Source organism: Talpa occidentalis, unplaced genomic scaffold, assembly GCF_014898055.3.
Source record: "Talpa occidentalis isolate TD23 unplaced genomic scaffold, MPIMG_talOcc4v2.1 talOcc4.6, whole genome shotgun sequence".
NCBI lineage: Eukaryota > Metazoa > Chordata > Mammalia > Eulipotyphla > Talpidae > Talpa > Talpa occidentalis.
Window position 1 is genome coordinate 35032594 of NW_023604972.1, and position 27524 is coordinate 35060117.

The 27524-nt window shown below is 31.8% G+C and overlaps 1 protein-coding gene across 21 annotated transcripts in view; it reads left to right on the forward strand.

Moving 5' to 3' along the window:
* ADGRL3 (adhesion G protein-coupled receptor L3) overlaps positions 1 to 27524 on the forward strand; it is a 766591-nt gene that overhangs the window by 272033 nt on the left and 467034 nt on the right. For all 21 annotated transcript variants that reach the window (XM_054688025.1, XM_054688026.1, XM_054688014.1 and 18 more), the window contains one exon: positions 12022 to 12234. In XM_054688025.1, the coding sequence (XP_054544000.1) occupies positions 12180 to 12234 (55 nt within the window). In that variant the 5' untranslated portion in view covers positions 12022 to 12179. The remainder of the gene's footprint in view (positions 1 to 12021; positions 12235 to 27524) is intronic.

The following is a 27524-nucleotide window of genomic DNA, read 5'->3' on the forward strand; positions in this document are numbered from 1 at the left end:
ATCTCAATCATTTAACATTAAACATTAATCACTCCTAAAAATTGCTTACATTTATAGAAAATGTCTTAGTTCAATCGACTGCCATAACAAAAATAACATAGACTGAGGACTAATAAGAGCAAAAATCTATTTCTTATAATTGTGACTATATTTCTCAAATTAAAGTGTCAACATGCTTGGATTCTGGTGAGGGCCCACTTCCTGGGTTATAAACAACTGTGTCTCGCTATAACAACATGGTGGGTGAAGGGGCCAGAGAGCTTTTTTCAGTCTTTTATCAGGGAACTAACTCCAAAAGCCCCCCACCCCCCACCTCTAAAAGTTATCACATTAGGTGTTAGTGTTCATGTGGGACTTCTAGGGCAGTAGTGTATAATGATTGAAAACACACATCACAGGTTTAGAGAGTTTGACTACAAATAGGGATGTGGTTATATTTTGCTCTGTGATCTCTACAAGTTCTTTATTCATTTGCCAATTAGAAATAATAATATCCCCTTCCTGTGGAGTTGTGATAGGATTAATCATGTTTGCTTAAAATCCAGTTGAGTTAATATGTGGGAAGCTTTTAGAACAGTGCCTGACATAGTAAGAGTTCAATAAATATAAACTGTTGTTTTATGGGGAATTATTATTTTACCTGATTCGCTAAAGATTTTGGAATAGACTCACATGATCCCTTTAGAATGGAATGGCTTACTTTGAATTAGATACTTGTTATATTCTGAATGTTTTAAGGGCAGCTTTTTTGCCTTCTCTTGAAAACATAAACCAGTCTTTGATTATTATCATTAATGACATATAGCGAAGTGATCAATGACTTTTTTGAATATTCTTTTAAACAATGGACATGCTCATTCAGACTTGTCACAGTGCATTTTGATGATAAAATTTTGAAATTTTTATGATTATTCTCATTTTTGTAACTATGTTCTTATAACCATTAATTATATTATTTTAATTGCATCAATATTGGGTTTACAACACTCTATATGATTTTGAGGTATAGGTTTACATGTTTTCAGATGAGTGTTATGATACCACACCCACCACAAAACAAAATTTCTGGATCATAAATTGTATAACCAAAAAGAGTGTGAAAAAATTAGATCCACTTTATAGCAACTTGAAGCTATTGAATTGTTTTCCAAAGAAGTTCCTTTAACTTAAGTCTTTATTCTTAACTTAATTTAAAACTCATGATTTTATTTCAAAACGGACATAATCACTGGAGGTAAAATCTTATTCAAAACCTATTGGAAGCGAGCTTCAATTAAATGCTTTGTGAGATCTCAGGAAGAGGTTACTTCAAGGACATTTAGCAAGAAAATGATCCTGTGTGAAACATCAATCTATTTCATGGTTAAATGATATGGTGCCCTAAAGCCAAAAATAGCAATGTTCATTAAATCCAAATTTGTTCCTAAACATTAATAGACATTTGTTAGATCATAACATTATCTGAAAGACAATTAGTTGAAAGTTTTACTCTAGAGAACTTTCTTACTAAAATTACCTTCCTAGATTACTTGTTTTCTAAATGAGAACCAAATTATATTTAAATATATACTTATAAGGAGATACATTTTACTTACACAGTAAAAATATTGTTAGTGTTTTAGATAGTGTATAGAGATTTAGCAATTTCATAGCTTGATAAGTGTTTTAAGAAATTTCTATAAAAATTTAATTAAATGGCAATAGGTTTTTTTTCTCTGATTGCTGAAACTTGTAGAAAGAAGACAAGGGAAGGAATGAGGGAGTGTGGGCTCCAGTATAAGTTCTAGTGTAAGTATGGGTGAGGTTCTGAACTACTCTTCCTATTTCCAATTTAATTATGCTGTATTTTCTGTATCCATTCTATGTTTTATCCTTCCAACCCGACAGAACATTTAACTGATATATTTCTACAATTTGAAAAAGCATTATGTTGACTCTTGAGATGTTTATTTTAAAGCACTATTCTGGAATTACAGTTCACTGTATACTCCCAACAAACTGAGTCTGGATAATATTGCTGCTGCCACTGCTAATCTAAGGTTTTCCCTTTTCCTTTCTGCTTTCTTTAATTTTCTCAAAGGATGGTGTTTATAATTTATAACTCCAAGGTTCTGGTTCTTTACCCTTTTTCCACAAAATCACTCACAAGCTTCTAAAACTTCCATCAAATATATATTTATCCTACTCATCACAAAATGTAATCTCATTTACCATTTTTATAACCTTCAGTTTTTAATATGAAAGCCCTCCTTATGAGAACAGGTTTTGTTTTTTTTTTTTAATTTTCCTCAATTATTGAATGCCCATTTTTGCCAGGGATCTTTGTTATTATATAACCTTTATTTAAGTCTTATAACATGTGATAAAATAAGTATGAGTATCAGGGGCTCCCTGGTGGTGCAAGGGGTTAAGTAAGGCACAGCATTATGAAGCTATCCACAGCCTCTGCAGCATGAGTTTGATCCCCGGCCAGCGAGGTGATCCACATGGTACAGCAGACCTTTCCTGACTTTCCCGCTGCTCCCCTCAGCAGTGTATTTCAGTCAGTCTGTCCGTTCATTTCCCCACTTTGTCTCTGGTGAATCCTCTCACCCCCCCCACTCTGCCCTGTACCCCAGTCCTTGTATGAAAAATGAGTATATTTTTAAAAAAGAATAAGTATGGATATCAGATATGAACATTAGGATACAGAAAATTTAATATACCTGTGGCTATACGCTCAATCATTTTGAAGAGAGTGGACTTAAATTGACCTTTTTTCACTCTAAAGCTCATGTCATGACTTCTTTTCATGCTGTTTCTGAAGCCTCCAAATTTGCCATGTTTAATACTTAATAAGAGCTTATGTCTTTAAAAAAAATTATGCAGAAGTGAAGGACTATGGAAAATATAGGCACATGAAATTCTAGGTCAAGCCAAATGGTGGATATGAATTTATTTCAGGTTGTATTTGACTTAAATGTGTCATAAAATATACATCTGTACAGAAAGGTAGTGCAGTTGTAGTCTATCCTGCCAAATGCTTAATAGAGCCATTGTATCCTAGAGGGTTGTAATTCTTTGGAATTAATATTTGATCTCAAATAGCATAATGGCTGCTAAGCAGTGTTATGCAGTTTGGAACCCTGACAAAATTATCATATTATGAAACTGCAAAGGCTGCATTGTTTGGTATGGTGTCATGTTAGGTACTATTTAAACACTCATTAATTAGTTTAATGATTTACTTAATACTGCTATTATAGTTAATTCCCCCTTTTAACTCAGTCTCTTTATTTTAAACCAAAGATCATTTACACAAATTAAATTAAGACCAAATGTTCACTGGCAGTGATTTTTATGTACTTATTTAACTTGAACTTTTAAATATTTTCTAAATATTTGTTATTTAAATATTTAAATATTACAAAAGGCATAGTTGGAATAAACTGAATTTAATTTTTATACCCTTCTTATTCTGCCCTAAAGGGTTATCATACATTTTCTGCTGCTCCTCACTCAGGAGGCCTAACAAACTTGGTGACTTTAGGTTCTGCTTTATGCTATTTTGCCAACTCTTTATCTTTTCTTGTAACAACCTTTAATCAAGAATGTTCTTCCAACTATTATTTAGTGAACTCTTACCCATTCTTCAAATTCATCTTCTTGAAATTTATCTTCTTGTTGATCTACTAAGGTGGTGTTATTGCTTCTATTTTTAAAATTTATCTTCTTAGTTACATTTGTATTTTTAATTTATTATACACAGTAATTATTTTGCATGTATCTCTCCCTCCTACTGATCCCCTTTGTTCTCTTCCTGCTCCTCCTTCCCCTCCTCTTTCTTCTGTAATACAAGCATTAAGTAATATTTCATATACCTTTTATGACCAAGAACTGTGGGTATTGTTTTTACTAATGATGTCTAGTAGCATGTCACTAACGAGACAATGTGGATTGATTGAATTCAGTAGTTTTGAACATATTAAGGAAGATGATTGACAATTTGTCCTGTTTGTAGCTCCAAAGGAATAGTAGATGGATCATTCTGCTGTTTATTGCCACTAAATAGACTTGGTATTTAAGTCCTTTTTCATACTTAAATGTTCTTTGATCTCATAAATATTCAAAAAAGGAAATGTCCTTGAACATTATTTTAATGCTTTGATTTTCAGAGTAAAAAATTTTTTTAAAAGATTTATTTACTTATGCATACAAGAGCAGGGGTACAGACCAGAGGTGGGGGAGGGTGAAAGGATTCAACAGAGACAGAGTGAGGAACAGAACAGGCAGACTGACTGAAACACACTGCTGAGGGGAGCAGTAGGCCAGACAGGAGAGGCCTGCTTCGCCATGTGGGTTGCTCCGTGGCCGGCTGGGTATAGAACTCGTGCTGCAGAGGCTGCAGATTGCTTTGTAGTGCAGTGCTTAACCCCTTGCACCACCAGGGACAGATTAAAAATTTTTAAGAAACTATTAAAATTTAAAATAATAGTACGACTGTAATAGAAATAAATACATAGTGCTTTATAATTCCTTGGTATACTCACATGCACACTCTCAGTTGAGAAATTATACAAAGAATTTTTAGTAAACAGTAAGATAACTTTATTTATTTTTTTTTTAAAGATTTATTTATTGATTGATTGATACAAGCACTGGGTGTACAGTCAGAAGCGTGGGAGGGTGAGAGAATTCACCAGAGCCAGAGGGGGGAGCAGAGCAGGCAGAAGGACCGAAGGACACTGCTGAGGGGAGCAGCGGGCGGCAGGAGAGGTCTGCGCGCCATGCGGGACCCTCCTCTGGTGGCCGGGGAGCAGCCGGGGATCGAACCGGCGCCGCAAAGGCTGCGGGCAGCTTCGCAACCCAGCGCTCAACCGCTGCGCCACCGGGGAGGCCCAGTAAGATAACTTTAAAGGAAAACAAATATTTATAGGTTTCAAACATAATTTACAACTAGCATTTTATTTTTTTTTTTTAAATATATTTTTTAAAAGATTTATTTATTTATTTATACAAGCACTGGGTACAGTCAGAAGCACGGGAGGGTGAGAGAATTCACCAGAGCCAGAGCGGAGAGCAGAACAGGCAGACCAACGAAATACACTACTGAGGGGAGCAGCGGGCTCAGCAGGAGAGGTCTGCACGCCATGTGGGACCCTCGCCCGGCGGCCGGGGATCAAACCGGCACTGCAGAGGCTGAGGGCAGCTTTGCAACCCGGCGCTCAACCACTGTGCCACCGGGGAGGCCCTACAACTAGCATTTTAAAAACATTTTATATTTTACAGATTGTATGCTTATTTAAAAAACTCATTTTGCTTCTGCTCAGTGAACACCATACCAAATGTTTTATAGGATGATGATGGGAGGTTCTGTTATAGTCATCTAATTTTTCATCCTGCTCTGCTACTCCTTTTCCTTCAAAGTTAATTATATTATAGAACTCCCATTCATATCAGAAGTTTTCCATTTAAACTGTTCTTGAAAAATCATTTCGTAGAGAAGATATCATCAGTCATTTCATAGGGCCACATGGACTGAGAAGCATTGTTGTGTATGTGGTTATGATTTTGTAATATTAATAGATTATGGAAATAGTGACTTTTTAAATTGTGGGTAATGAGCATTAAAAGTCCTCACCTTAGCATCAATGATAAGTATTTTAGTTGAAATATGTTTTCTGCCTTTTTTCAGTTATTATTTCTCAGAAATTCCTGATCTGTATGTTTACTATAGGTGGATCAAATTTATGAAGGTAATGGACTTTGTGAACATAAATCATGATTACTTAAATGCTTCATTGTAACAGATATATGCTTTACTTGTTAAGGTAGTAAATTATAAAATAGCTAGGTAAATAAATGCTTTTTGAATTTTACATCACATTTCTTATGTTACAGATGTCAATATTATACCACTATAAAGGCAATTTATGGAGAAAGTTTGTGATAAATATTTGAAATGTTAGTAAGTGTACTTTCAAATTGTTCAGATTGCAAAATCCATGTAACACTCCTGGAAGAATACAGATTAAAAAGTGATATAAAGCTGTTTTGAGGTAATAACTATAATATTTGCACCTAAGAATTTGGAAAATCCTGTATTATAATTAGGACTGGGATATAGGACTACATAATGATTAATTATTAATATAGTGCTCCCTGGCATTTATATATTTAGCATGTGCCAAATGACTTTGAAAGGGCTTACATGGCAATAAAAAATCAATATGTCAAATAAAGCATGGGCTTATAAAATTTTGTAAACTTAATAAGGAGTATTATTTGTTGTTAACAGAGTTTGTGATGTGAACAGTTAAGAATTGGAAGAATGTTAAAGCATTATAATAAGACAGTATAATATCCTTTCTAGGTTATAAGGGGATATTCCATTTTACTTCTAAAAAGAAAGTTTGAGAGTCATTTATAGAAATGTGATTAAGAGTGGTTTAAATAAATGTAACAATTCCAAGATGAGTGTTGTTCACATTCTAATACTAATCTCTACATGGAGTTTAGAAAAGCATGTATACAAGCTGTGATTTGAGTAAAAGGGCATATAAAAATATAAACAGATAAATAAATTATGACATCAGAATTCAAAGTGAGAGTTTCCCCAAAGCAAAATCAGTGACTTGAGTTTAGGTCTTTTGTTGCACCAATAACATAAAAATTCAATTATTTTTAGAGTGTAATTGGATACAATGAAATTTAGTCTAAATGTCATAAATGTCATTTAATAAGAGATATTCAATATAGTTTATGAGGACTTTAGTTTTTATATATATATACAGAACATTTGTAGAATATCTTTTTATGTTGTGATTTTAAAAAACTTTAGTGGACTTTAGTTAAAGCACACATTGCCATAATAACAATGATGTAATTTAGGACACTTTAATCAATCTCATTATTTAATTTTGAATATTTTGTGGAATTGAAAGTTAGGTAGTTTTGTTTGAGGACATAAAAACTCAAAATGCATGATCAAGAACCAATTTGGAAATATATTTCCTTCCAAGCTTTGGATAGAGTAACAGGCAAAACTATTTGCCACATTATGTGAATCATTACTAATGAATAGGAATACCATTTTAGGAAAATAATATTTGAAATATCGTGTTGTTCTACAATAGAAATTATTATAAGCAATATAGTCCAAAATAAAAAAAAAAGTACTGAAAATCCTCCTTTACACAATCCTATATTTTTTTAACATGCATTGTCCAGCTACAGAATTTCAAGGAGAATGCACATATGTTCATATTTGCATGGCTTGTTTCCTAAACATGTGAGAGTAAAGTACTGAAGAAACAAAGGAAGTTGATGAATGACAGATAGTCATTTTCACATCTTACATGCCTAAAGTGTAGCAGTGTTTCCATCAGGTCATAATTTACATTATCTCTGTTCCTCAGAAGCAGGCTGCAGGTGAATATTGTCCTCTTATATAAATGAAAAAATGAAATTCAGAGAGATGCAAACATACCCAGTACCAGAATATTAGGTCAGAGTGATCTATTACTATCACACACAGAAGAAACCTGACAGTTTTTTTTTACTTTGTTGCTACAGCATCTCATGTAACACATATCACAGTTTGCACACAGCCCTGTAATTATTGATGAGTATGTCTTTCATCATTCATATTTTACTGCAAGTGATTTAAAATAACGATCACACTTTAGACACATTCTTTCAGTCACATTCTTCCCCCTTGACCCATAGTGTTAGCCCTGTGCTTTGTACAAAGAGAAAGGTAATAAACTTTCATTGGAGATGAAACTTTCATGGAAATGTATTTTGAGATTGACTTGGTAAATGCTTTGTCATTAGTGTATCATCTTTTTCTGTGAGCAATTATGTCACATGTGACTTAATGAGTCCCTAATTCCTTTTCTTGGGTTTTCTTCACTATATATCTTTGAAGAGCTACGTTTAAGAAGTGATTTGAGCAAAAACTCATTTTATGTGGAAACTGGTTTGTTTGGTGAACAATACTAAAATGGGGGAAAAAAAGTTTGTTTGTTTTTTTTTTAAGTGTTAGTGTTCAGAGAGTGATGGTTTATCTTTCTGTATATTATAGACAACTTTAAATCTTTCAAAATATGTATTAAAATTTATATAGTGTAAACTATTGCGTTGTTATATGTCCTAAAGTCAGCACATTATTTTGTGGCTGTCGATAAGATTAGGCAGGTGGTGAGACTGGCACATGGGAATATATTAACCTCCTCAAATTAATAACTTATTCTGATTTCCTTTCTACACTTCTGTTTCCACAATAATTATGAAAACAAATCCCTATATCTAAGTTAAATGTAAAATATGTGAGTAGACATGGCTCTTGACCTTGATGTGATAACTTAAACCATTAAAAATAGTAGAAATGCATTTTCACTTTTATTTATTGCATTTATTTTGTACTGAATGTATTCCTGCAATATACATGTTTGTTTCCTCACTTTCCTTTGGGATACATTTTTCTTATGTGGAAATTCCTCTTCTGGATTGCTTTTTTTTTTTTTTTTTTCCCCCAGTAAGGGTCATTTGAATATGAGCTGAAAGTGTCAAGGAGAGCTCACAGATGGGTCACTGTGACTATGAGCTGTGTGCATTATGCAACACATCTCGGAGGAGTAGTTCACCTGAATGTATTTGCTGAGCAGAGAATTTACATCTAACCTCTTAAGTTAAGCAGTACTATGTATTTTTAAGCATGCACAGTAAAAATTCACCATTCCTTTTGGGCCACCAACCCTGCGTCTACCACTACTGTCTGACCTGAGCAAAGCCACCAAGTCTACCAGTGTAATGACAATGGCAATGGTTGTTTCTAGAGTGATATCCTTTAGACGATTTGAACCTATTGATTTGTAAGGTTTAAGTGAGTAGTGAACCATTTTCAGAGATTATCCAAGGCTGCTTATGAGAAGAGCATATGCGCTTTCTTTTTTTTTAACTTATTTTTTAATCTCTATGTTGCTTCATCAAGTGAAAATATATATCGTATAAAATAAGCTATTCTGGTTTTAACTAAAGCCAGACTTAACAATTGGAGTACTCATATTGCACTATGGAAATAATTTTCCCTGTTTTTCCAAGTAGTATGGTGCTATTATTGAAGTTGTTTTTTTTTTTTAACATATTCTTTTCTTTTTCTCCTGCTACTACTGCCTCATATATCCATGTTCTTCTAGGTTTTCCCCTCTTAACAACCAAATAACATTTAAATAAATCCCAAGTCTCCCTAGGAAATGTCTGCCATCACCCCCCTTCCTTTGCACAGTTAATGACTCCAGTTATTATGGAGGAAAGAGTACGGAGTCAAATATTTGGTTTGAAATTCTTATTGTGTGACATGTGTGATTTTCCTCCACAATGAATGGGAAAGTATTATCTGCTTTATAGATGTGTATGAGAATTAAATTAGATACTTGGCATATGATTGGTACTAAAAAATGATCGATGTTTCTCTTCTTTATCTTGTAACTTAATTTACTCTGTTTTGTTAGTTTTACAGTGGTATTACATATAATGGAAAGTATTCTATTTCATTTGCATTGTCAATAACATTCATGTAGATAAATATTATTTATTTTTGACACTATGAATAATCACCTAGACAGTTACCATTTTTTTCCAGAGACAAAATAATTCAAATTAAGTATCCTTCTTTAATTTATACATTAATTATTATGTACTTGTTATTGTAATTTAAAATTTTCCATCACTTTCAAAATTAATAAATTAACTGTGAACATTAATATCCACTAATTTGAAAAGTGCTAAGTATGCAATTAAGAATAATTTTGAAATATATCTTGTGTGTCAGAATGTGGATAAGAGAAAACATTGAACTTGATACCTTTCCTTGTAGTTTTGTTTTATCTCAGCCACATTTTTTTCTTTGTCAATGCTTTTCCTGTTTGAAAAAGTAAAATGTTATATTTTTCATGACCTAATTTGTTTTATAGTATCTGTGAAATTAAGAAGAAAAAATTTATATCTATTATGTACAGAATATTCACTCAATATCTTTGATTTTTTTAAATGCCCTTGCTTCTTATATGGACACATTAAAATAAGAAAAATATAACTAATAATAATTTTTAAAATATATATTGCTTATAGCCTAGACATCCTTCTGTGCAGTGAATATTTTCTTTATATAATTTAATGTTACAAATTAACTCAGTTATTATTCATGTAACCACATAAATTAAGTAAAAATCATTCTTCCTCCTCCCATTATCATATAGAAAGTCCAGGCACTAAGGAGGTAAATGACTCTTCAGTGTTATAGAACAGTAGAGTGGTAGTTGAGATTGGGTGGTCCTGTTCTAGAATCTGTGCTATTATCACTTTATAAATCTGGATAATTTTGTCTTATAAACAATGCAGATATTTCAGAAATGTTTCAGAATTTATTTTGGTAAAATGAGGTTTATTAATATACCTTAACTGATTTTATATCAATTTTAATTGATACTTAGTATCTCATGAAAAATTTAAAATTTTATACTTATTAAAAAATGTGTATATAGGTCACCAGAAAAGAAAGGAAGAATGGGAGGGAAGGGCCTCCCTGGTGGCTCAGTGGTTGAGTGCTGGGCTGCGAGGCTGCCCGCAGTCTCTGCAGTGCCGGTTCCATTCCCCGGCCACCTGGCCAGGGTCCCACATGGTGTGCAGACCTCTCCTGCCACCCGCTGCTCCCCTCAGCAGTGTGTTTCCTCAGTCTGCCTGCTCTGCTCTCCGGTCTGACTCTGGTGAATTCTCTCACCCTCCTGTGCTTCTGACTGTACCCAGTGCTTGTATAAATAAATAAATAAATCTTTTTTAAAAAATCCTTTCTAAAAAAAAAAAAGAATGGGAGGGAAGGAAGGAATCTAATTTATACATGGTCACTCTTAAAAATGCTAACTGAGATGTCTTCAAAATATGGCTACCATACCTTCAGTACTTCTTTCCTTAAGATCAGCCTATGCAGAATTTATGTAGGCAGCCATACAAGTTTGTGTCAGTAAAATGACTATTTTAATGCTTACTGTTTAATGTCTTTCATGTATGTTTAACATTTCAAAACAAGATTTCTCATCTCAAGTTGTACGATCTTGGAGAATGGGTTGCATGTTTTAGTCAGTATTCTGTGTTCTGTCCTCATGCTTCATAACAATAAACCTCTGAGTGACTTAACTAGGTTTGAAAATAATTAATTAACTTATATAATGTGCACAGATCTACTTACAATGATGCTTAGAAAAGTAGTGTAGTAAATATGTTAAATAACTTCATAATGAATTTCAGTGTCTGGAATGAAAGTAAGACTATTGTACTTAACTTTTTGTTTTATAGTCATAGTAATAATAATGAATGGATTTTTTTTTTACTTTCAAATGTTGGTAAAAATTATATTTGTGGAAAATATTTATAAAACTAGTCCCAAATCTTTTTTTTACATATTAAAGTTTGTATTTATATTAATTTGCTCAGTGACACTGAATTTTTTCACTCTAGGGGATTGCAAATATTAATACTTGTATAAATAATGTTCTTAGGTTACTTTTTCATTTCTATAATTGTTTCTGTATTTATTAACATGAGTAAGGTGGGAAGTACACAGATAACTAGCTAGGAGACAAACTTTCAAAAGACTAAGTTAATAATACTTGCATTTGAGGGCTTCCCCGGTGGTGCAGCGGTTGAGCGCTGGGTTGCGAAGCTGCCCGCGGCCTCTGCGGCGCCGGTTCGATCCCCGGCTGCTCCCCGGCCACTGGAGGAGGGTCCCACATGGTGCTCAGACCTCTCCTGCTGCCCGCTGCTCCCCTCAGCAGTGTACTTCGGTCCTTCTGCCTGCTCTGTTCCCCGCTCTGGCTCTGGTGAATTCTCTCACCCTCCCGCGCTTCTGACTGTACCCAGTGCTTGTATAAACAAACAAACAAATAAATAAATAAATAAAACATGCCTCCATAAAAAAAAAAAAATATATATATATAATACTTGCATTTGATAACCTTTTTTTCTTTTGGTTCTTATTTTCAGGATTCAGAAGAAGAATTTTTTGTTTTTGAAGAATTTTTTTTCTTTTTGAATTAAAAAAAAATCAGTCTACAAGTAGAGAATTGGAATCAGAAAGACAACCATTTTGTTTCTACTTTGGAATACTTGCTCTTGAGCCTCTCACGTCTGAGTACACAATCATGTGGTCATCACAGCTACTGCTCTTCATGATGCTCTTAGCACCGATAGTTCATGGTAAGAACTTTAATTTGCTTTTTGTGCCATGCTAAAAATTATCTCTCTTAGTTACACTAGATATTTCTTTAAAATCTTTGTTCTATAATTTTGCAACTGTTTCCTATCATATATTAATAACTTAAAGAATTTTTATGTACCTTGAGCTGCTATCAAATAACCTTGAGTTAGATTGCTAAAGTGCTCATTTAAATATATGTAGAAAAAAAGTTGTTTTTTTTTTTTTTAATGGAGATCACTTATGTTGTATCTTTGTTTTTATCCCCTTTGGGAAATCTGATTATTAATTATAACATTGTGATATTTTGGTTTGTACCTTGTTGCACTTAAGTATTATTTTAATGTTACCAGTATGCACATTTAAAACAAAACACCAAAAATCCCTATTTCCCTAAACCAAGTGTTTATTATTGTGCTCAATCTTTAGTACACATTATGTAAACTATACCCTTTTTGTAAAGGGATGGTTTTCTGTCATAAAGCTTTAAATGCAAAAAAGAAAAAAAAAGTCAAAATTATATGAACTTAAGTGATTTCATAGGAGCATGTTAATATACTAAGACTTATACCCTCTTCATTATTTATATGTATAAGACAAATATGACAGCTAAGAAAGTATGTTCACAAATTTTAAAAATCAAAATTAGTAAGCAAGGAAGAAAATTAAATTTTGTAAATTTAGTGAAATATTACCAAATCTCTCTAAAGACTGTCACACTTCTGGTTACCATGTCTATTCCCTTTTCACAATTCAAAGTTTTCTATTTATTATTACTAACTTTTCACTAAGATGAAAATGGTATAAAATAGTCACTATCTAATATGTTGAAAATTATAGTGAAGCACAAAGAACACAGCTGTTTTTGCAACTGCTTAGAAGGTCTCAGAGTATTACAGTATTGCAAGCAGTTAAATGAATTTTTAGTCACACTTTTGGTTTTTAATGGACTGCAGAATCCATTGTAGGTCATCAGTGATGCAATTTTGAATTTTCTCCATACTCCTAAGTTTCAGCATAAATTGCATTCTCTTATCATTATTGAAACTTGGTAAAATAACTGTTTCTTTTGAAGTTTTACTTTAAAGTTTTCCTGATGTAACACATTTTGTTCTAAAAAAACCACTATAATAAAGACAATTTTTGTAAAAGAATGAACATGTAAATATTTGACTATCTAGTTTCAAGACATGTAAATTTGTCAAAAATCTCCTACCTTAATTCATATACTGATGCAACACTTTCCTCATCACACACTTATGCACATATAATATTTTGTGAACTAGGACAATAGAATAATTATGTTTCTTAAATTCTTTTCTAATTATATGTATAGCTAAAGATGATTCTAATTGGTATTTTTGTTGTTATAAAAACCTCATGCATAAGGTTATTTTAAGGATTAAATAGGATATGTAAAGCATCAACACAATGCACAACAAACATTAAGTGCTTGAATCACACTGTCTGCCCCTACAATTTATTTTTATTCCAGTGAGTATTAACAGCCCAGAATTAGGTAACCATGAGAGCTGTTTCATGTTAATGCTTGAGGAAAAACCACACCCATGTGCACAAGCATACACCCAAACATTTTGTTTTAAACTTATAGTAAATATAAAGTAAAATATATAAAATATATAAAGTATACAGACACACGCACACACACATATGCACCAAGTGCATGTTTTAAAAGTAAGTCTAAAATTACTCTTGTTAGGGGAAGATAGGTTAAAAGTAACAGAAATATACATAGCAAGAAAGACTACTGTTAGGGATTTCAGTGGACCTCAGATGTTGCTGAACCAAGATCATGAGTCCAGGGTAGCAAACTTTATTGGACACTTATATACACAAGCTTTTCAAGTAACTCAAAGTATTTTAATGCCCCAAGTAGGGAACTTGGAAAGCAAGCCTACTACATAAAATATGTCAGGCTAAAAACTTAAATAAACCTTTCCACTTTTTTCTGAGCTACATTATAATATATTGACTTTGAGTCATTACAAACTAAATAATATAATAGAAACCTGCCAATGAAAAACTTCATCCTTATTACTTTGTCTTTATTTTAAAACTTTGCACTAGAGAAAAGGCAAGTCAGTTTCCCCTGCTTTCTACAGAAGGCCTTTGTGTTACTTTGTGATACCACAAATGACTTGTCATTAAAAAGGATTCATATGAGCATCGTTTGGGGGCACATCTTGCTCATAAGTAGAGGAATGTCTGTATTTTTTGATCATGCTGAAATCCAAGAGAATAGACATTTTTAGAGTTTAAATAAATAGACATTTTAGAGTCTGTCTAAATAAATAAACAAAAAGGAGTACTAAGGAGTTGTATATACCTTAAAACCTTAGCTGTTTGTGTTAAAACGGATTTTTTTTTTTTAAATAGCTGGTAGCATCGCCTTGCCTTCTGTGGTTGAAATGCTCAGCTCTCTTTTTCCTAAACATAGAGAATTAACTCTTTTGAGTCATGACCTGAATTGTTAACCTTTTCTTATACAGCAATAATAATGATAATGAGCAAGTAACAATAATTACTGAATTTATAGACAAAGTTTAGGCATTTAGGTACAAATAATCCTCACAATTTCATGGGTTTGATGATATTTATTTTGATTATCATTAACTTTCTGTAATATATACCTCTAGATACCTGTGGCAAAGGAACTTGAATGGCATTACATAGCTATTATGAAACCCAAAGGGGATTGTCAAAATGAAAGTGCCTGGCTTCTTGAGCTGGTCATAGTGCCAGCAGAGAATCAATTCCTACCAAGGTCATTCTGCCCCATGGGAATTGCATCTCAAACTTTCCTGCTTATATTTTGGGAGCAGGTGAGGAAAACAGAGAAAACTTGTTTCTCCCATGTTCTCAACAAAGACATACTAGACTTTGAAGTCTTACTCACCTGAGACAAAATTCAGCTCTGTCATTTCTTAGCTCTGCAGCACTGTTACTTGTAAAAGTAGTTAACAAATATCATTTATTACCTACTATAAGCCAACTAACTATGTTAACTACTAAATATATGGTGGGAAACAAAAGATTCTTATTTCTTCCCCCAAGGAGCTAATAATGGCTTAAAACTTTCACTTTGGAAGAATGAACATTTATTCCATGAAGAGTTATTTTAAGAAATAGAATATATATAGTTTCCAACTAACATAGTGCTTGGCATTTGATATGTCTTCATATATTTATTCTCCAACAACTAACTACCAAAATTTCTGAGCAGATGATCAGGGAATTACACAATTTTTCATATTCTTCATTTTAAAATTAAGAAAAATCCACTTGAAATTCAATATTTAAATTTTGTCAGAAATTTCTTAATACTAGTTTCTAAATAAAATTGTTATCAAACTAATATCGATTAAGAGTTATCACATTGTTTTCAGTATACAATAGTATATTATATAGTTGTCACTGGTAATAATATATAATTGGTAGTATATAACAATCAGTGATATGTTTTTTGCATGACCCCTACATGGATTTAAAATTAGACAATACACTAAATAATTAATTCTGAAAAATATTTACATTAATTGAATAATATACACATCATCCTACCATGTCTGGCCAATATTTTATATAGGAAAATCAAATTAATCAGTGCACCCACATTGTGTATAATTATACAATTTTGTAAATGAGGAAATGTCTCTGGTTTTATGTCTATCTGTTCATATTCTATGTCTCTGTGTACCTCTGTATTTCTTTTCTGTTTCCCATGACTGTGCGCCCTTCCTGTACAGCCATAAAAACTTACCTATAATGCAGTGAGACTAGAATTACTAAAAAGAAGCAATTAAAAGAGTGACCATTTCTTTGCTATTACCTAATGTAGTGTTTCACGGAAATAAGGACTTTTTGTTTCATTGATGTTGTTGGGAGCAAAGGAAAAGAATGGAGTCAGAGAACAATGACTCAGTGATAACGTGGACACCTGGGGTGCATTCTGATGGGCAGTACAGGAGTAGCAAGGTTTAGTGTGGAACCTGAGCTAGGAGAACTGATCCTGGGAAATTATTTCATCTAAACCACCAGGGCTGGAAGTTAGAAGGTGATTGTGGTGTTCAGATGTTTTAAGTATGTTTCATTATCTTCTTAATGAAACATAATGATTTGAAAAGAGAAGACAGGTAAAAGGAACTTACTGTGAATTTACTGTTTTTGATGTTTCCTTTGTGTAAAAAATTTAAAAAAAATATTCTATAACCACAATATGAATACATTTTATTCTCCAAATTTATTTTTTCTTGTTAGAATTGCATGCATGTTTATATATTTTATGGACTTTGTAGGCTAACTGCTTTGTTTCTTCGAGAAGTTAACTATAATAAACAGTTCTTGTCAGAGACAAACCAATGATTAGATGTAAATTTGTTTAGTACTTAAATGTTTTGTGTAATTTGCATTTTATTATTAATCTATATTTTATAGCTGTAACACTATTTAGTGGGTCAATAATTTAAAATAATGCCCATATATTTTTCAAGTTCCAGTAAGATGTAAAGTTTGACAGGATACCAAATTACATTTTACTCCATAACATTTTACCATATTATTCTTTTTTATGATGTCAGGTTTTATTATAAAATGTCAGGTTCTAGCACTACTTAACTTTTTTGAAACTAATAATCCTTGAAATGTTTATAATGTTTGCTAGCCTAGGTAATTCCAAATATTCATGGAATACCACTATTTTTATGGTCAAATATTTTATACAGAAAAATCTTTTTCATGGTAATGGTATATGAGGTTACTGCTAACACATTCAATACCATTTTCATTAGCTACTTAGTATTGAATTTCAAAACATGTATTTTGTAAGTTACCTATGCAGTCTCTAGTATCATAGTACAAACTACAAATATGCTGATAACCTTTCTCTGTATGAATTTATTTAGAAGCCTTCCCTACATACTCCATACACAAGTTTTTCTTTGTCTTCTCACTTGAAAAACATGTTTTGTGAGTTTTATTGTAGTGAAGTATGAGAATAATGGGTATATTTGAGAGTATAATATCTTCTTTTATATCACATTTTATATATTGTGACTATTTGGGATGATGTCTTAGTTTTTATTTATATTGGCCTGACGTGAAGTGTAACTCCAATAAGGTAGTCATTTTGCACTTGATGTTGAGTGAATTTTAAAATATTTGGGTTATGATATATAAAATGCCTAATTATCTCTCTCCCTTCTCTTTGCATTGCTATTTACTTCATTATCAGAGTAATAATCATGCTCTTTTATTTTTAATTTCATAAAAATAGGCATAGTGCATTTTTATGCATTTATTGCATTCTGTTTAGAAAACGATTCCTTAGTTACCAATTAAATTAAAATTTGATAGATAGGGTCTAGATGATGTGTAATGCAAATAAGAGACTACATATTATATTATGGTCTCTTTCATTTTGACTGTTTAAAATAAAACCCTATTGATAAATAAGTTTAATTTGTTCTCTTTTAATTGATAAATTTAAAATAAACTTTAAATTTTGTTAATGTATTTTGTTTTATTGGAATCTGTATTACTACTCTACTGTCATCTTAGCAGAATTAGTTTCTTTAAATATAGAACGTTATCTTATTATAAAAAAATCTCATATATAAAAGATTTTATCCAATAATTTATTTATAGTTATGGATTTGCAAGACAAATATGCTACATACAAAAGTAATAGATACAGGCCTTGATATATAAGCATGCTTTACAGTCACCCTTTATGAACTTTCTGTGTTTATTTCACCTGCACAATTTTATTTGTGATGATTTTGATGTCCTAAAGTCAAGATTGTACCTTACTGGTAAAGTGAAAGAATATAGTTTCATACATTTCATTGTTTGTCATTACCATTTAATAAACTACTTTATTAAAGTAGTTATCCACATACAAATTTAAATCAGAAAGCAAAAACAAAATCCAATAATACCAGGGCCCAGTTATGTAATTAATAATAATGCTTGTTAAATTTTTTTGTAGCCTCATATGTGTATACATATTTTTAAAAAAAAAATATATAAGAAATACAATTTATATATTTCATTTTGAATTAATCTTGGAATATTGACATTGCTATGCTCTTATTAAAATTTTTTAAATTATAATATTGTATTAGATAATGGAACAATGGCTTATCAAACCATATTTTGATGGCTCAATGTGTATGGTCATTGATATTTTGACAGTTTAAATGTTATGTCTAAACATTTGAATATTCATATTATGTTTTGTCCATTATAATAGTAGTAGCCAAAATTTGTGTAAACGTTTTCGACAAATTTCAGTGCTAGCATTCAGAAAATTCAAGAAATAACATCACAGATTTAATAAGAGCACTTTAATCAAGTTCAGATATATGATTCACCATACATATATGATACAAGTCAAAACAGCAATGAAAAGATTTATAAATGAAATATGGCAAGAAACATGAGACCTATGAGAAACAAATTTTGTTAATTTTCTGAGAGTTACAAAAAGAAGATATGCAGTATGTCATATTACTGAATGAAAAGACAGTGGAGGATATTGTTATTTTTTCTAAATAAATCTGAACAATTTTTAGGGATTTTACACAGCTTTATACAAAGTACCGATATTAATTTTTTCTATGTAGAAATTCTATATTTTCCCTAGAATGTATATTTAATATTAAACAAAGTTTAATAAAAAATGAGAATTTTAGTAGTAAGACAGTTCTTCAACTGCACATAATATATACATATTACCAAAATGTAGAAATTAAAGACAAAAACCTCAAAATTAGGGAAATTGATCAATTATAAAAGTGAGGTCCCTAAAATTCCACTGGACTGTATATTTTTGTGTTGCAGTGTGATAGGAATAACTCCTCACAAAATCAAATGTCTAGGACAAGGAGTAATTGATTAGGAATCAGATAAAGTCTGTGTGTGTGTGTGTGTGTATTTTTTAAATTTTCTGCGTATCATAGCATGTATCAGTACTCAATTCATTTTTATTGCAGAATAATATTCCATTATGTGAATATAATACATTGTATTTATTATTTCATGCAAATTTGGATTACCACTACTTATTGACGATTCTGCATAATAGTATTATGAAGATTCATGTACAAGTATTTGTTGAATGTGTTTTTACTTCTCTTAAGTGTATACCTATGAGTGGATTGTTGAATCACATGGTAACTCTGTGTTTAGCCTTTTGAGAAAGTGCTAAATATTTTTCTGGCGTAGTTACATAGTTATTTATACATTCCCAACAATAATGTAAGGGTTCTCATTATTTCTCACACATACATTTATCACTTTTTGTTGTTTTTACTTTTGTCATTCTAGTCAATTTGAATTCAAGATGAAGCAATATTACTTTGTTGTCTTAATTTGTATTATTTGGGCTTCTTTTTATATGCTTATTTGCCATTTGTATATTTCATTTGGATAAATATTATGTAATCATTCTCAATTATACTTGTATCATTGACTGCTAACCTTTATCTATCTATCTATCTATCTATCTATCTATCTATCTATCTATCTATTTAGAAAATACCAAAAGATGTTGTTAGAATATATTTAGATTTAAGTTTCATTAGACTAAATTTTTACATGAACTTAAGTATTTAAATCTCATCTATTTTAATTTCACTTTGATTATGTAATCTCACTGATATCATCACTCTACCTCCCCTTTTATTTTAATATTTGATTTTTAAATTTTGCTTTTATATCATGTTTTTAATTACGATGATGAAAACTGGCAATTAGCAATGATTGAAACTACTCTCATGAGAACCATATATAAGTGACTGATATACAAAAAGCAATAACTCATTGGACTTCCTATTTTCAGTTATCCCTCTCTAAGAAATTGATAAAGAACATTAATTTATAATTATTGTGGTGAATAAATGTTTTTATTTTTGTTTTAACTTGAAATCTTGTCTTTCCAAATTTTGGAAATTCTCTTATTTATAAGAGGATTATTTATTTGTAGCTCAAATTATATCATAAAGATCAAGTCTTTCATTCTATTTCCATAGACCCTCTATTATGTTCTATTACTGGGTGCCTCTTGTAGTTCATTTCAAGATTTATCATTTCTCTATATCAGATCTATATATTGTACATTAATGTTTATATGACTCACATCACATCTTTAAGAAAATAAACAAAGGTGAAATTCAGAAGAGAACCTGGGGTTTTATGTGGCAAAGATCCTATTAAAAAGTTGTATTATTTCAGCCCATTGGGGATATGGGAAATGTCATTATTTGTAAAGAAAATTTAGTAGAAAATTCAGGGTAATTTATGATTTATAAATGCTGATACTGAAGAGCTCCTATAGTTTAAAAGAACCATATATAGAGGAAAATGGCAGTATATTTACCAATAATACTTATGTGAAGCCCCAAAACTGAAGTTTGTAATAATGTCTCATCTAAGTTGTTTTAGACTACAAATGTGCTTGGCTTTACTGAATAAAGAAATATCTCAAGCCTTAGAATCCAATTCTAATTCTATTAGCTCTAAGATTTCTGACCTAAACCAATTTGAATTACAGTTTCCTTATTTGTTAAAGGCATGATTTGCCTACTTTGTTGAAGTATGTGGATTAAGTAAAATAATATATAGACATGCCCTAACACACAAAGCCTTGCACATTTAATCCTGGATGAATAGGTTCATTAAAACATGCCTTTAAGAATTAGAACTTAAAAACAAGTGAACTGGATACTAAGCAAAATTTTAAATACACCACCATCTTGGGGCTACTTACTTTCCATAAGGTTTTTCAAAGACTACTCTGTATATTTTTAATCCCCAAATGTGACAGATTCTCTAATTATGAGCCTACACATTTGTACACACATTCCAATATTATATTCAGGATGCATCAACTGGACTGTAACTAAGTCTTTAATGAGTCACTAATGAACATCTTAAGCTCAGATCAGCATTCAAAAAAATGTTAAAGTGTGTTGAAAAGCTATTCAGAATACAAGCCTGTCACTTTCAATTAGACTATCAACCCAGTAAAAATTTCTGCCTTCACTATTCTCAGGTTTGAAGAAGTTGAATAATGAATGATGCTATACCCTCACTTTAGTTTAATGGGAAGTTAAAGAGGATAAATACATTGAGCTCACTTAGAGTAATCTTTATTTTGAAATGTAAAGATAAAATATGCACAAACTGAGGCTACTAGAGAGGGAGGGAAGGTAGTGTTGAGAAAAAACATGAGAGAATGCAGTGGTCAATGGTGGAGGACAGTGGGTGCTTGGGTGGTATGGTAATATGCATCTGAGTAAGTATGAAACTATCCTCCTCAATCATACTCAGTGTTATAAACCAGTGTTACCTCAATAAAGGGGAAAAAACAGGAAAAGAAAAGATGTAAAATCAAAACAACATTTTGTAAGGATTCGTTTTCATTTTTTTTCCTTTGAGTCAGATGACTTTAAAGCAATGAATTTTATTATTGCATTAGGGAATAACAGATGACATGAGGAAAAGAAGATTCAGATATGATCAGAGTGTGTAGATGGAAAATGAAATACTGTATAAAAGGAATGAACAGTTGGCTTTCACACCATACTGTTTCTTTGCAATCTGTTGGAGATACCAGAGAAGTAGTAATCATACACACTACCTGAATTAGTTCAGGACTATTCTTTTCTGTAACACTTGTTATAGATCAACAATGGCAGTGACTATTTAGCAGTGACTATTTTTTTTCTTTTGATAGTGAAGTTATTGAAACCATTCAAATCTTAAGGGCACATGATTTAATAATGAAGAGAGATAATATATAACACTCAAAGCAACAGAATGGAATGATGCTCTTCCTCCAGGAAACATTACACATTTGCTTAAAAGGAAGCCTTTTAGGTTAGTCACAATAGCGCAGGACATTTGGAATAGCTGCCGTAGCCCAGGTGTTTTTTAGATTATAGACTGTTAGAATGTAAACTTGATGTCTTTCTTCTGCAGACATATAAAAACCCAGTATGTCAGTTTTTAAAGTAGGTGTTCAATAACCATCCTCTATGTATACATTACCAATATAAAATAATGATTTTGACATGTGAGCTTATGAAAATACCTGCTTTCTTGTTATCCAGAATTTAGGCATCCATGTAGTGTTTGTGAGAGTGAAAGGGGCAGCAATTTCTTTCCACTAGGAAAAAAAATTGATAAGAATTTTTCTTTCTGAGAGATGGTATGTATGATAAACTTAGGCTAGGAAGAAAGAACTCAATAATAATATAGATCTCTGACAAAATGTGTAGGGTTTTCACAGTTTTCCCCAATACATCAAGGATAATTGACAATGTGATTAAGGAAAAGTACCCTATTGCTGCTATATTATAGACTTTTGAAGAAATGATTTACTTTACAACATTCTGAAAGCACAACTTCCATACCATTAAAATGTTAATATTCTTTAAGCAAGAAGGAAAATATATTAGAAGAAAGTCAATATTCTCCATATAATAAATATCAGTTTCATTTTTGTTACCATGGATTTAAATTTGCTTGCATTATGTTTTTAATAAATATGACTAGTAGAAATCCAATCCTCTCCTTACTCATTTTATAAAAAATGTTTGAGACATTTATATTACAGTATTTTGATCTAAGCAACTAGTACAATGTATAAGCCACATTATTTCCCTCTTTTTTTATTTCTGGGGGTTGCCAGAATTGACCGATGATTAAAAGGTAATATTTATTTTTTTCTTTTACTTTTCAACATTAGGGATTAAGTTTTCCTTTAGTTTTATTCACAATAAATTCTTTGACTCTTTACCTATTCTCAGAATATTTTATACTGTTTTTATGACTTGATTTGCTCAGTCTGCTTGTGAAAATTTAACCATAATATGTTTCCTTTTATTGTAACAAACTCTGTTGTGAAAAGTGAGGCAGTCTGAAGAGAAAATTGCTTACCCACATGGGGCATAGGAACGCTTCATGAAACAATTTAATCTAGAATAGAAGTCTGTTGAGTTAAATTGAATAATATCTAGGTATCCTATAAAACTTGCTTCATCATACACAGGTGGACAATTTATCACTACTGAGACATGTTCTTACAAGAAACAAAATTGAAACAAATTTTGCTCTGTGTTAGAACTTCCACATTGTAATTTCTACGTGGTGGCATCCTTAGCCAGGTGCTTGAATTGGAATTTTTATGACTATTGTTAGAGGTTACTACCCAGTGTATAAAGAAATTACGCAGCTGTCACATACACTATAGGGAGAAATCAGGGAAGAAATAATCTTTTTTTATATGGCCAGAAAGAAGGGGTTGGGGGAAATACAGGCCTTTCAGATATACATAAGAAAGAAGGATTGGAATATGTGCTTTTACTTGTATTGAGAGCAATTGTCTCTCTCTCCCGTTCTTCCATCCCTCCCTCCCTCAATGACTAGACTGTATGTCAAACATCTAGTGTCATAGGTATTATCAGTAATTTTAAAATGAAAATATAGACTCAGAGTGTTGATCTAATGATGCAATGACACATTTCAAATAAATGTTATAAGTGAGACTCAAATAAAAAATATCTCTTAACTATCTGATGAAGGCATCTTCCAAAGGCATTTTAATAATCCAGTGATCATTTGCCTTATTTTGTGAACCTCTGGTTTCAATTAAAAATAAAATAATTAAGGGGCCTCGCTGGTGGTTCATGGGGTTAAGTCACAGCACTATGTATGAAGCTATCCGCAGCCACTGCAGCACACATTCAATCCCCGGCCAGGGAGCTAACCCGCATGGGACAGCAAACTCTCCTGTCTCACGCACTCCCATCAGTGGTGTATTTCAATCCACCTGTTCTGCTTCCCACTCTTTCTCTGGCGAATCCTCTCACCACCACCACCCACAGCTCTGGCCTACACCCCAGTCCTTGTATGCATAAATAAATGAAAAATAAAAATAACTCTTTAAAAAATAAAAGAAATAATTAAAACAGCATATAGAAAATTGAAATAGAATATTACAAAAAGAAGTAAAATCTGTAAAGCTTCCTTTAGGGAAAAGAGCAAGATTGTGTTGCTTAAACTTTGGAGATAAAAAAAGAAATCAAGATTTTAATTGTTTGAAAATTTTAATTTCAAAGTAGATTAAAAATTACATATTTTACTACAAAATAGAATGGAAATATATGATGATTTGATACGTAGTGGAGAGTTTATAAAAATTATGGTAAGAGTGATACTTGGGGTGATATTTGAAATATTTGGACAGTAGGAAGAAAAAATTTTCAACTAGGAAAGATAATTTGAATACAGAATTAGGCAGATATGATTGAGAAGGATACTTTTTTTTTTAATCCAAGAGATAGTAGTGAAAGGTAGAATTGAATAATTTAGTAAATGTAGTAAATGATTAATATGTTATAACAGGCTAAATATTAAAAATATATGTTCAAATGCTACCCCAAATTATTATGACAACAACTGACTTATGAGAAACATCCCTAGTATATGAAAGTTAAATCACTTGTAACTCTGACAGATTTGTTCCTGTGGTGTTTTGTTAGCATTTCTCTCAATGTAAAGATCTCTCAGTGCTGCATCCATTGTTTTTCTAGATTCCAGGATCACTATTATCATCAGTAGATGTTTGGAGGAAGAAATTGAATAATTGATTGAATTACCATAATCTGTTATTTAAAGAGAATCAGTAAACACTTAAATTTGATTAGAAATAATACTTAAAATTTTTGTATTATTTATTTAAAAATCATCATTGATCTCTGATAGTGCATATTATTTGTAATATGGTAATTTGATAGTTAATTAAATATGCCATAGATAAGATTAAAACTCTGGTACTACCATCACAAATACCTTACTTTGTACATATTTGTTATTTTTCCACTACTTAATTCTTACCTCATATTCACCCATAACTATTATTCAGGAACTTAGATGTTCTGATAACCTTTGATGAACATGGAATAAATATTGTGATCATTTCAGTAAGTTCTGAAATAATTTTCATATTTCATGCTTGCTCACTGGGAAAGAGAATCAAGGAGTTTAATTCGTAAAAATATCTGAATATGAAGTGATTATGTGGACAAATTTTATATGGCAAAAACATACACTTATAAATATTAAATATTATCTATGATTTTAAGTAATTAAATCTTTATATATAAGCATGTCCTTCTTTAAAAAAATGAAATTTTAATCAGGTATGCAATCTTTAAAAGAAATGAGAATTTGTTTCTCTCCCTTTAAAGGTTACAAAGAACAAAATGCATTGACCTTATCAATTACTTCATGTGCCAGACCCAAAATTACCTTTCACATATCTTAGAGTTACATTCAATAGAGTATGAAAATGTGGTCTGAAATAAGATGGGAGAAGAGTATAAATGTGTGTGTGTGAGGGTGGGGGAAGGTATATTCAAATCATAGTTACTGCCACAACATTCTGGGGGGTATTTTTTCCATAGTTAATTTGAAAGAAACCTCTTTCCTTATTAATCTAAAGAAGAAAAGTGACATATGAGATGTAAATGCTATCTTGAAATATCTGAAGAAAAGTACCTTGAGTAGTGTTTTTGATGTACCCCTCATGTGTAGAATTCAGAGAATGACAGATTAGATATATGAGGTAGCTTCTAATGGATTTATATGCCCTAAGGACAGAGTGAGTTTCTGATCACTCCTTCCTCATGAGAAATTTGGGAGATTTTTAGCATGGATACTCTAATGGTTATTATTTAGGAAGTGAATTGAATGACCCTAGACTTTAGATTCCATGCTTCTAATGGAATCCAGTCTTATTATTGTGATATTTATCTTGAAGACTTATTTTTATAAGAACTTCAAGAAGACAGATTAGATTTATATTTCTAACTCAAATATTTTCCCCAGCAGTCATACTTTATCTTACAGTAACATATACAGTATTTCTTAAAACAAAAGTGAAGATTTGGGCTGTATTCAAATATAGCTTTTCTCCATGTAGGTATTGAAATAACTCCTCCACTTTTGCTGCCACTAATTGGTGACTCTGGTTTTCTTTTATAATGATAACAAATTTATTTATTTTTTTTTTAATAATAAATTTTATTTTTATATTCCCCATACAATTGCAGCCCCACCATTCTGACATCAATCCCTCCCCTCCTGCCCCTCACCCCCAAAAAAGTGTCTCTGGCTCATAATTTTTTGTTGATTTTGATTTTCACTTTCTTATAGTTATTCATTTTCCTGGTCCCTTATTTAAGTTTTCTAGATTCCTGCTATGAGTGAGACCATCCGGTATTTTTCTTTTTCTTTCTGGCTTATTTCGCTGAGCATGATCCCTTCCAGCACCATCCATGTTGCTGCAAATTGCATGTGTTTATCTTTTCTGAATGCTGAGTAATATTCCATGGTATATATGTACCACATCTTCTTGATCCAGTCATCTATTTTTGGGCATTTGGGCTGTTTCCAAAGCTTAGCTATTGTAAATAGTGCTGCTATAAACATAGGGGTGCAGGTGTTCTTTGGAATGGATGTTTCTGTGTCCTTTGGGTAAAGACCTAGGAGTGGAATTGCTGGATCATATGGAAGCTCTATGTTTAGTAGGTCCAGAAATCTCCACACAGCTCTCCATAGTGGTTGGACCAGTTTGCACTCCCACCAGCAGTGCAGAAGAGTTCCTTTTTCTCCACACCCTCGCCAACATTTGTTGTTGCTAGTTTTTTTAATATGTGCCATTCTCACTGGTGTGAGATGGTATCTCATGGTAGTTTTGATTTGCATATAATGATAACAAATTTAAAGGGGATTTTAAATTAAAGAGATAATAAGATACTCTAATTTCATAAATCACATCAGAATTTAATGGCAATTAAATTGAAACCACTACTTGAAACCAATTTATTCCCTACCCAAACCTTTCTTTTGGGGTTCATAGTTTTAAACCTAGTTCAAGCAGGTTCTTATTTGTTCAACTAACATTCTTTCATTTACATGCTGATACTATTATGTTTTCAGCTAGTGCTGATTACACTGTACCTATATTTTACAACATGTGTCATTTTCTACCCATTCTAGAAATTGATTTTTCCTGAATTTATTGACCTTTAATTCACTATAGTAGCAGTCACTAGTCCCATACATTTTATTCCCCCTATTCCAATCAATGCATCCTTCCTAGGGGCTTTTTTCAGTATCCTAAATAGATGACTTGATTGTCCCAAATCTTAAATTCCTCACCCTGTTTTACAAAGCTCATGATCTTACTGTTGCTTACCTCTGT